General features: G+C 40.6%; 1 protein-coding gene across 2 annotated transcripts in view; it reads left to right on the forward strand.

Annotated features, from left to right (window-relative positions):
• Positions 1-11,776, forward strand: part of LOC139423157 (syntaxin-1A-like) — a 34,497-nt gene extending 22,721 nt beyond the window's left edge. Inside the window, exons 7-10 of one of the 2 annotated variants that reach the window (XM_071174857.1) lie at positions 9,316-9,389; positions 9,598-9,735; positions 9,924-10,034; positions 10,688-11,776. In XM_071174857.1, the coding sequence (XP_071030958.1) occupies positions 9,316-9,389; positions 9,598-9,735; positions 9,924-10,034; positions 10,688-10,702 (338 nt within the window). In that variant the 3' untranslated portion in view covers positions 10,703-11,776. Of the gene's footprint in view, positions 1-9,315; positions 9,390-9,597; positions 9,736-9,923; positions 10,035-10,321 lie in introns of both variants that reach the window. The other variant, XM_071174856.1, reaches the window with a different exon arrangement.
• The last annotated feature ends 477 nt before the right edge of the window (positions 11,777-12,253 follow it).

Genomic DNA, 12,253 nt, shown 5'->3' on the forward strand with positions numbered 1-12,253 from the left:
GCTTTTTGCCACCGTACATGTGTATTGATAATAAAACTTCATATGAATCCAACTGTCAACATGGGTTTGTTCATTTGTCTCAAGAAGTCATGCAATTGCTAGCCTGTGTTTCAAGTCTGCTCCTGGAAAAAGCATGACATTTTAATTCAGTTTTATTGACCGTTTCAAACAAGGAATATGTAGATGGGTATCAAAGGGACTCCCCCCTCAAAGGTTGAGGTTGATTAAACAGGCATGTGAGCCAGCTTCTGTGACTTCCCTGTCTAAATCCCCAGCCTTTCACAAGGTGTGTGTGTGTGTGTGTGTGTGTGTGTGTGTGTGTGTGTGTGTGTGTGTGTGTGTGTGTGTGTGTGTGTGTGTGTGTGTGTGTGTGTGTGTGTGTGTGTGTGTGTTTTTTCATGGCTCCCAGGTGAGCTGCAGGTGTGTTGCAGCCAGGAAGTGCTAGCAGCACTAAGTCAATATTGAACCAGGCAGAGCATCACACACAACATAAATCCTGCAGCTGAACCTCCACACATATACACACACACACTGCACAGCCATAAAGCATTATGCATAGCTATAGAGTGTTATAAACAGTCGTAAAGCATTGTAGGCCTACACTTCTCACAGGTCTCTTTCCAAAAATTGAGAGAGACGTCCTGGTCAAATAATAATTTAATATTGTTAAGAATCGAAAGGAGCGTTATCAACAACCGTAAGACATCATACCAAGCCATAGATTGTTGTACAGTCATAGTGTTTATGCATAGTCTACAGGGGTATACACTTTGTTGATACCCGCAAATACAAGATTCTCTATGGCTGTCAAATTGACCTTTGCTCTATTTGCATCGTCACTACCACATTGTCTGCTCTCCAGTGTCATGTGAGGCAGTGTGGGAATCTACCATTTACCTGTGAGTGGGAGGCTGACTAGGCTAGGGGATGAGATGAGGAGGTGGTGTTGATAGCCCTGGGTCCCCGCAGTGGAGAGAGAGAGAATGAGGGGGTGGAACAAGGGTTAGCCTTGGTGAACCGATCCATAGTGGAAGTGTGTGCACACACTCATTAACAAATGTGTATTTACACACACACACACACACACACATATATATATATATATATATATATATATATATATATATATATACTGTACATACACACTCACACCTCAATCACAACAAAAAAAAATGCAAAAATTGTTGTCTAAGCGTGGGTACGCACTGGCCGTGTCCTGATTGGGCGCTGGGTTGCCACGCCGATGTTACCTTTGTCCTCTCCAATCCCGAATAAGTCAATCATGACACTCACTCCTCTCAATGGCAATTAGTGAAAGGGCACACTCATTAATTTAGCTGGACCAAGATGTTATGCCATGCAGATTAACATGTTGAAAAATATATAATACTGTCACTACCTGCTACCTCTAACCAACCAAGGTTTCTAAATTGACAAATGTGAGAGTTATTCAGCTTCTCTTGAAGGAGTGCCTGCACACAGCCCTGAGCCCAAATAGGGAGAGGAAAGAGACAGGGACTGTTACTGGGTGCGGCTGAGGTTGGATGGATTTAGAAGTGGGAGGACAGAAGGACACTTGGAGGGAGGCAGAGGTCTGTTTTCAGGGTGTTATGTCTATATGTGTGTATGTGTGCTTGCACAAGTGTGTCTACATGTGTCTTTGTACGTATGTGTGTAGCCATCGCATGTTGTAGCCTTTTTTTGTCACAAGCTGCCATGCTAAATCCTCACAGGGTCGGTCACTAAGGTTACAGAGTATCAGTTTTCCCTGGATGGAAGAGTGGATTAGGCCCTCCTATTGCCAACTGCTGTCACAAGATAGCCCCAACACATCTCTGTGTTTTGCTAGCAGGCACTTTTCTTTGGAAAGCTGTAGAAAAATCCCTTGAAGCAATGTTGCGTGTGCATGCTTTATTTCCAATAGTAATGGTGTTAAAAATCTGTAATTCAACCATGATGGAACTCTACAACAAGTTTCTATGGATTCTTGTTTGGATGAATTCAATCACTAAGACACATTTACTGAGTGAAACAAAAAAGTCCATACTGTATTAATCAAATATGGTCTGTGTAATTCATTTGGGCGGTAGACTAGAGATTAGAGAGGTGGACCAGTTCAAGCCCTGAGCCGGACTAAATACAAAAATGGGAATGCAACTGAACTGGCAGCTAGAAGGCTACTGGTCTCTAATGACCATCTCCAGTTGTTGCCCTTGAGCAAGGCACTTATTAACTTCACACAAATACTATCCATCCAGGGGCACTGCACCGCTGCTGACCCTGTGCCTCGCAACGTGTGTGTGTGTGTGTATATGGGGGTGTTAGGAAGGTCAGAAGACCAATATCAGTTTTAACCAATGGCCAATAAAGTTGTATTCTATTCTGTAGGAATATATATGGTGTCCAATCAAAATCTTTTGACCAATGGGTAAATATGTGAATTGTGTACATAATCCTCTAAGAAAGCCATTGGTCCAAACCTCATGTCTCTATCATAATCTGTTCACAATTTATTGGAGTTTTTATCCATGTAGGATGGTCAAAATTAGGGGCGAGTAAATCAATGGAGGCCAGAGAAGAACATTTGGGCCGGATTCACAAAACCTTCTTAAAAAAGAAGAAATGTATTCTTAACTGCCATGTTTTCCTTAACTATAGACTTAAGAAGAAAGTTAGGCAAAGTTGCTATTCCTTAATACAGTTAATGGAAATGTTCTTAAGGTTTTTCCTAAGTTTCTTCCTAAGAAAAAGGTTAAGAAAGGGGATTCATGAAAACAATGCTTTAGGATTTCTTCTTGGAAATGTACTTAACTTTAGGACAGCTAAACCCTTGTCTTGAGACGAATGGATACTTTTGTAAACATTAAGGATTTATTGCACCAGACACAGTTGGCTATCGGATATTTAAATACAGCAAGAAAACAAATTAAACATGCATTATCTAGCTAGCTAGTAATTAACAATATATTACAATATTCTAGAAGTGTTAAATAGCTAGCGTAATCTCGTCAATTTGCAAAGAATAATTTGGCTAATTTAGCTAACGTTAACGTCGTTAGCTATGTTGTTGGCTACGTCGGGACGCGTTGGCAAGCTAAGGTAGCTACCTAATTTACTGGTTGCGCAGTCCCTCTACCACCTCTCCTATCATGGACGACACCTTCTCCTCCAGCTGGTCCACATTAATGGTTTCTCAGTTCCCTTCTTCTTAGCAGCCGACTTGATGTCGGACCACTTTTTTACGGCTTCACTGTCCATTGCCATACCCCCGAAGTCATAGACAGAGTCGGCCACTCTCGCCCATCCTGTCTTTTTGGTGTCTGCAGTGACCACGCAGTTATCAAGTCTCCCCAACAGCAACCTTTTCCTGGCTGATATTTCCTCCACCATCACTTCAAGCTCTTGTTTGCTGAAGTTTTTATTGCGCTTTCCTTGGTTATCCATTTTTGATTTTGATGTACAGTAGCTAATGTTAGTCTGGCTATAATGTGTGAAAAATTGTTTTTTGTGTGTGTGTATAAGGGGTTCGCGAGCCAACTAAAACGTTTTTATTCTCGAGACATAAAGCAAAGAAATTAATGTAATAAAATGTAAATATCAACACTTTATTATAGTGGGCCAAATCCTATCATCCCTGTTACATAGGCTTATTTATTCATTTCAAGCACGTCACTAATGTCAATGCCACATAAGAAGATAATACAAATGCCACATAAGAAGACATTTATGAACTATCTTATGAACTTCTTATTTTTTTTGTCTTAAGCAGCTTCTTAAGTTTTTTCGTAAGTAATGTTTTGTGAATCCCGCCCCTAGTCGGTAATCGCCCCTGGAGGTGATCACTGAGAACTCAACGAGCTTGGTTTGAGCCACCGCATTTTATAGTAAATTCCATCCTCTCATCTACATGACACACAACAGATGTATTGAATGGGTCACAAGGTTAAGATTTGTATGAAAAATAATTATAATTCACAGCAAACGGTATCTGCTGTAAAAACAGTCCTCATTGTGTGTGAAAGCAGTCCTCATTGTGTGTAGAGACCAGTGTCTGGACCCCAACTCCATACTGCAGCCATCTCCCCCTGGTACCCCAGTACTGAAACATTAACTCATGCTCTGGAATGCGGTATCACCCAAAGACATGGTAAATCTTCCAGAGGCCCATCCTCAGTAGAACACACACAGATGAGCATTCTAACAACCATTTGATGCAATAACAGCATTATAACGTAATCTTGTAATTTCCACCATAATGTCAACAGACCACTGAGCGTACTGCAAGCTTTTATTTCCAAAGCCTTTTACATTTAATTCAGCTGGTGTCATGCTAATTTTGCTATTTGTAACCCTTGGAAGACGACGACCACAAAATGTAAAATCCTCAAAAGTTTTGGCGAGAAAGTTGCACCGCTGTGTCAATAGAAGTCGGTGCTTATTATCGGATGTATTGGGTTACGAAATCCAACTTTTGGGATATAATGTTAAACTGGATGAACTGGATGGTTCGAACACTGAATGCTGATTGGCTGATAGCCGTGGTATAGCAGACCGTATACCACGGGTATGACAAAACATTTATTTTTACGGCTCTAATTACGTTGATAACCAGTTTATAATAGCAATAAGCCTCCTTGTGGGTTTGTGAAATATTGCCAATATACCACGGCTATGTGCTATGTTCAGGTACTAAGACCAAACCTTAGCTGTGGTATGTTGGCCATTTATCACATCCCCTTGTGCCTTATTGCTTAATGTTACAGTACATGACCAAAACTTTGTGGAGACCCCTTCAAATTAGTGGATTCAGCTATTTCAGCCACACCCGTTGCTGACCGGTGTATAAAATCGAGCACACAGCCATGCAATCGCCATAGACAAACATTGGCAGTAGAATTGCCCGTACTGGAGACCACACAAGCTCACAGCGTGTAGAGCGGCAAAATCATCTGTCCTCGGTTGCAACACTCACTACTGAGTTCGAAACTTTCTCTGAAAGCAACATCAGCACAATAACTGTTTGTCTGGAGCTTCATGAAATGGGTTTCCATGGCCAAGCAGCTGCACACAAGCATAAGATCACCATGCTCAATGCCAAGCATCGGCAGGAGTGGTGTAAAGTTTGTTGCCATTGGACTGTGGAGCAGTGGAATCGCGCTCTCTGGATTGATGAATCACGCTTCACCATCTGGCAGTCCGACGAACAAATCTGGGTTTGGTGGATGCCAGGAGAACCCTACCTACCCGAATGCATAGTGCCAACTAGAGGTCGACCGATTCTGATTTATCAACGCCGATACCGGTACCGATTATTGGAGGACCAAAAAAAGGCGATAGCGATTAATCGGACGATTTAAAAAAAAAAAAAAAAATGTATTTGTAATAATGACAATTACAACAATACTAAACACTTATTTTAACTTAATATAATACATCAATAAAATCAATTTAGCCTCAAATATATAATGAAACATGTTCAATTTGGTTTAAATAATGAAAACACAAGGTGTTGGAGAAGAAAGTAAAAGTGCAATATGTGCCATGTAAGAAAGCTAACGTTTAAGTTCCTTGCTCAGAACATGAGAACATATGAAAGCTGGTGGTTCCTTTTAATATGAGTCTTCAATATTCCCAGGTAAGAAGTTTTAGGTTGTAGTTATTATAGGAATTATAGGACTATTTCTCTCTATACAATTTGTATTTCATATACCTTTGACTATTGGATGTTCTTATAGGCACTTTAGTATTGCCAGTGTAACAGTATAGCTTCCGTCCCTCTCCTCGCTCCTACCTCCTGAAATTGATGTGGAAGAACTTGACTGGCCTGCACAGAGCCCTGACCTCAAACCCATTAATGCTCTTGTGGCTGAATGTTCACATCTAGTTGAAAGCCTTCCCAGAAGAGTGGAGGCTGTTATAGCAGCAAAGGGGGGACCAACTCCATATTAATGCCCATGATTTTGGAATGATATGTTCAACGAGCAGGTGTCCACATACTTTTAGCCATGTAGTGTACAGTTGAAATCGGAAGTTTACATACACCTTAGCCAAATACAGTTCAACTCAAGTTTTTCACAATTCCTGACATTTTAATCCTCGTATAATGTCTCTGTCTTAGGTCAGTTAGAATCACCACTTTTATTTTAAGAATGTGAAATGTCAGAATAATAGTAGAGAATTATTTATTTCAAGTTTTAACTTCTTTCATCACATTCCCAGTGAGTCAGAAGTTTACATACACTCAATTCAATTAGTATTTGGTAGCATTGCCTTTAAATTGTTTAACTTGGGTCAAACGTTTTGAGTAGCCTTCCACAAGCTTCCTACAATAAGTTGGGTGAATTTTGGCCCATTCCTCCTAACAGAGCTGGTGTAACTGAATCAGGTTTGTAGGCCTCCTTGCTCGCACGCGCATTTTCAGTTCTGCCCACAAATGTTCTATAGGATTGAGGTCAGTGCTTTGTGATGGCCACTCCAATACCTTGACTTTGTTGTCCTTAAGCCATTTTTTCACAACTTTGGAAGTATGCTTGGTGTCATTGTCCATTTGGAAGACCCATTTGCGACCAAGCTTTCTATTTTGTGAAGTGCACCAGTCCTTCCTGCAGCAAAGCACCCCCACAACATGATGCTGCCACCCCCATGCTTCACAGTTGGGATGGTGTTCTTCAGCTTGCAAGCCTCTCCCTTTTTCCTCCAAACATAACGATGGTCATTATTGCCAAACAATTCTATTTTTGTTTCATCAGACCAGAGGACGTTTCTCAAAAAAGTGGCTACTTCCTTGCTGAGCGGCCTTTTAGGTTATATCGATATAGATATAGTAGATGTCCTATCCGACTTGCCAAAACTATAGTTTGTTAACAAGAAATTTGTGGAGTGGTTAAAAAACGAGTTTTAATGACTCCAACCTAAGTGTATGTAAACTTCAGACTTCAACTGTATGTTAGAGAAAGACCCCACTGAATGATTCAGAACAAATTTGTCTTGGTAAAATGTATTTTATAACATAAGGAAGTGAACTGTCATCACCAAAGCGCTCTGTGGGTGGATACCCTAGAAAATGATCTATGCAGTTATGAATTCATATATGCTTTTATGAATGCTTAGCAAATGTTATAATGCATTTTTATGTGTGTAATAGGAGGCATCAAAAACTCATTACACCCAGGTGGTTCATAGAAACTATTACAGTACCTTGCAAAAGTATTCACCCCCTTGGCGTTTTTCCTATTTTGTTGCATTAACAACCTGTAATTTAAATACATTTTTATTTGGATTCCATGTAATGGGCATACACAAAATAGTCCAAATTGGTGAAGTGAAATGAAAAAAAAATACATGTTTCAAAAAATTCTAAAAAATAATACACGGAAAAGTGGTGCGTGGATATGTATTCACCCCCTTTGCTATGAAGCCCCTAAATAAGATCTGGTGCAACCAATTACCTTCAGAAGTCACATAGATTGCGCAGAGGTGGACTTTATTTAATTAAGTGTCACATGATCTGCCATATGATCTCCGTATATATACACCTGTTCTGAAAGGTCTGCAACAACACTAAGCAAGGGGCACCACCAAGCAAGCGGCACCATGAAGACCAAGCAGCTCTCCAAACAGGTACAGAGTTGTGGAGAAGTACAGATCAGGTTTGGGTTATAAAAAAATATCAGAAACTTTGAACATCCCACGGAGCACCATTAAATCCATTATAAAAAAAATTGAAAGAATATGGCACCACAACAAACCTGCCAAGAGAGGGCCACCCACCAAAACTCACGGACCAGGAAAGGAGGGCATTAAATCAGAGAGGCAATAAAGAAACCAAATATAACCCTGAAGGAGCTGCAAAGCTCCACAGCGGAGATTGGACTATCTGTCCATAGGACCACTTTAAGCCGTATACTCCACATAGCTGGGCTTTACGGAAGAGTGGCCAGAAATAAAGCCATAGCTTAAAGAAAAAAAATAAGCAAACGTTTGGTGTTCGCCAAAAGGCATGTGAGAGACTCCCCAAACATATGTAAGAAGGTACTCTGGTCAGATGAGACTAAAATGTAGCTTTTTGGTCATCAAGGAAAACACTGTCTGGCACAAACCCAACACCTCTCATCACCCAGTGTATTGACTTTGGGGGGTGAATAGTTATGTTTTCTGTCTTTTTTGTCTTATTTCTTGTTTGTTTCACAATAAAAAAAAATATTTGCATCTTCAAAATGGTAGGCATGTTGTGAAAATAAAATGATACATACCACCCCAAAAATATATTTTAATTCCAGGTTTAAGGCAACAAAATAGGAAAAATGCCAAGGGGGTGAATAGTTTCGAAGGGCACTGTATCCATCTTTTCAGCCCCATCTTAGCTTTTTCAAACAGGAAATGTGTGAAATACTGCCGTTGAAACAGACAATGTGTCTCCCACCAGGGGCTGGGTTAGGCAGAGATAGAAACAGGCAGATGAGAGACTAGCATGTGATTAATCCTACGCTGATGCCTCTCTCACGCGCTCTTTCTTTATTTCTTTCTTTCTCTCTTAAATCTTGTTCTTTCTCTTTGCTCCTCGTCCTCCCAGACTACTTGCCCGAATGAGGCTATGGGCGCCCACTCTCTGCCATCGTGATGAGTGATGCGTCTGTACACACAAACACACACACTCACTCACACAAAGACAAGTACACACACACACGTGTTCTTGAATATACAGGGCCAGTCAAAAGTTTACACACCTAGTTATTCCAGTTTTTTTCTTTAATTTGAACTATTTTCTACATTGTGTAATAATTATGAAGACATCAAAACTATGAAATAACACATATTGAATCATGTAGTAACCAAAAAAAGGTGAAACAAATCAAAATATATTTGAGATTCTTCAAAGTAGCCACCCTTTGCCTTGATGACAGCTTTGCACACTCTTGGTTACTAGATGTGTTATTTCATAGTTTTGATGTCTTCACTATTATTCTACAATGTAGAAAATAGTAAATATAATGAAAAACCTTTGAATGAGTAGGTATGTCCAAACGTTTGACTGGTACTGTATAGTACACACATATACAAAGACATACTGTATACTTGTGCGTGCACACACACAGAGACACACACAGATCATCCCTGAGGATACTAATTTAGCCTGTCACAATGACAGTCGGTCTGTCTTCATCAGTTACAGTTAGCCATTACCAGTTTGATAAATTTGAGGTTTATTGCTGTTTCAGAATGTATAGTCTTCTATTGTGCTGAAAATACCCAATTGCTGTTGGTTACAGGTTGGTTATTGGAGACCAACTCTATGGATTGTCTTTGTTATTGTAGCTGGTAGGAACACAACTAATGAGGAACTGGAGAGCATGCTGGAGAGTGACAACCCTGCCATCTTCACATCAGGGGTGAGTGACCACACTTACACGTAGCCTATACACAAACAAGAACATGCAAGTATCTGAGATAATCATACACAGTACAATCTAGCAGATGAACTTTCTCTGTTGGCGAGGTGTGGTATACCAACTGAGTATGCCACACCTACAAGGGGGAGAACTTGTGTGTGGATATGAGTGTGTGATGAAACATAAACTGTGTCTCTGTCTCTCCTAGATCATCATGGACTCCAACATCACCCAGCAGGCCATGAATGAGATTGAGACGAGACACACTGAGATCATCAAGCTGGAGAACAGCATCAGAGAACTTCACGACATGTTCATGGACATGGCCATGCTGGTGGAGAGCCAGGTAGGAGTCTATACACACTGACTGGCCAACATACAACAATGAAGACTACACACATACCAATTAGAAAATCCACGACAATGAAATCCCTCTCCTTCTGTTTCCTGCTCTGCCGTTCACCTTCTCTCTCTCTCTCTCTCTCTCTCTCTCTCTCTCTCTCTCTCTCTCTCTCTCTCTCTCTTTCTTTTCAGGGGGAGATGATAGATCGTATAGAGTACAACGTGGAGCACTCAGTGGACTATGTAGAGAGGGCCGTGTCTGACACCAAGAAGGCAGTGAAGTACCAGAGTAAAGCCAGGAGGGTAAGTCAAATACTGTCAATGTGACCTGATGCGAGTGTTATCGTTAGATATGACTTAGATGCGACGTGGCTTGACGTGAGGTAAGTTGACGTGAGGTGGCTTGGTCGGCTGTGCATGTCTTTCCCAAAATAAAAGATTCAGTGAGAGATCATTGACTCAGGCCCATAGGTCTCGCTCTCTCTCTCTCTCTGTCTCTCCCACTCCATTCAGTGGTTCAATGAGAAGACTGTCACACACAGCATACATTACATTTTAGATGTCTTGTCCACCCCCTTGTGTCTGAACAGATACAGTGCAGGATGGGATGGGACCCTGCTCACATAGAAGTGATGCTTGTACAGTTGTTGTCTGTGCAATGGGGAACAGTGCCTGTCCCTTCATATTGGTCACACAGCCCTCTCCCAGCTCCTAACCAGACTAAACATTGGACCCACAAACGCACTTTTAAAGTGAATATGTCACGTATTGACATCAATTGATCTCTGGAGACCTCCGTGGAAAAAGCTACTATTAATTTCACCTCTTCTGTTTTGCTCATCTCCAGTAGTAAATAAATCTGCATCTAGTGTTTATAGGTGGGTAAATTAAACAGTCACAAATAAAGGTGCACAAACTGTTTACTTGCATTTACCCTCAACCCCTTTTCAACCCAGGCAAACCATACATGACCTTATGTGACATGGTCTCATTGAAGTCCATGTGTCTATATACCCTCAACACTGCTGCTGTGACAGAACAGCATGAATCTCCCCAAGCCTACTGGTATCTGCTGGGTTACATCTATTATTCAACTGTCTCTCCTACACACACTGTAGAACTTACCATTAGGCACAGATCTAGGATCATCTTACTCTTACCAACTTCTGAGCATTGCTATCAGAGAGAAAATGTGAAACTGACGTTAGACCAGCGTATAGGCCGGGTAAACCTCATCATACTCCTCCCGAGTGACAGGCGGTACAATATTGCCACCACTTGGTCAGATAATAGTACAGCAGGTCAAGGTTGAGAGAAGTTGCAATTTAAACAGACAATTAAAGTATGACTCTAATACAAAGCTCATATATAGAGAATAAAACCCTATTCCAATACATTAACATACTTTCAAAATGTATCTGTTTGCCTAAGGCTGTGAAATGCTGGGGCATGTGTGTATTTTCTAGCAATGTCAGTGTGTAAGCATGCCCATGTGTGTTTTACCTGTTGCACATAACTGTGCTGTTGGCAATATGGTTAGTAGTAGTTCTGACAATAACATTTTCTTGACATTTTGGTAACGCCATTTCCCCCTCTACTCTTTCATGCTGCCTGGAATCCTTGTTTTATTTCTATTGACATAATGCAATAATGGTCATGCAGAAGAAAATAATGATTATTATATGTTGTGTGGTTCTTGGTATTGTTATTGCCTCCAGTGTTGGTGGAAGTTTAGCATAGAAGACACATTATACACATATAGACCCACATGTGCACACACACAAATAAAAGATAGACAGTGTACAGGGCAGGTGTATTTGTTATGCATGAGTGTCTCTTGTAAATAATATGTGGTTCTAAACGTCTTATTGATTGTTGGATGTTGAATGTTTTACAGTAACATTTAAAATGTATTTGGGGTCTGATTGTAACCGGGAGTGGGACATTAGTGTTTTTGACAACAGTACTGTAACTCTTACATTCCAATTGAAAATAACTTTTTATTTTTTGTATGTCCAAATAAATGGCCTCTTTTGATGATTGAAGTCAGCATTTTCTGATTGATTTGTCTGACCAATACTTCTGAACGATCTAGCTATCTATAACCAGAAAATGACATTTCCAAAAGAAAATGTGTGTGCTTGCTTGTCTTGGAAGTATTTTGGTTGTGAAATCGTTATAACCCTGCCCTCTGATTGGTCCCTTCATAACATCGTCATAACCCTGCTCTCAGATTGGTCCCTTCGTAATAACATTGTCATAAGGGGCGGCAGGGTAGCCTAGTGGTTAGAGCTTTGGACTAGTAACTGAAAATTCAAATCCCCGAGCTGACAAGGTACAAATCTGTCGTTCTGCAGTTGTTCACTGTTCCTAGGCCGTCATTGAAAATACGAATTTGTTCTTAACTGACTTGCCTAGTTAAATAAAGGTAAAATTAAAAAAATAACCCTGCTCTGTGATGGTCCCTTCATGATGACATCATCATAATCCTACTTTCTGAGTGGTTCCTTTGTAATGACATC

The sequence above is a fragment of the Oncorhynchus clarkii genome, chromosome 12, assembly GCF_045791955.1.
Source record: "Oncorhynchus clarkii lewisi isolate Uvic-CL-2024 chromosome 12, UVic_Ocla_1.0, whole genome shotgun sequence".
Lineage (NCBI taxonomy): Eukaryota > Metazoa > Chordata > Actinopteri > Salmoniformes > Salmonidae > Oncorhynchus > Oncorhynchus clarkii.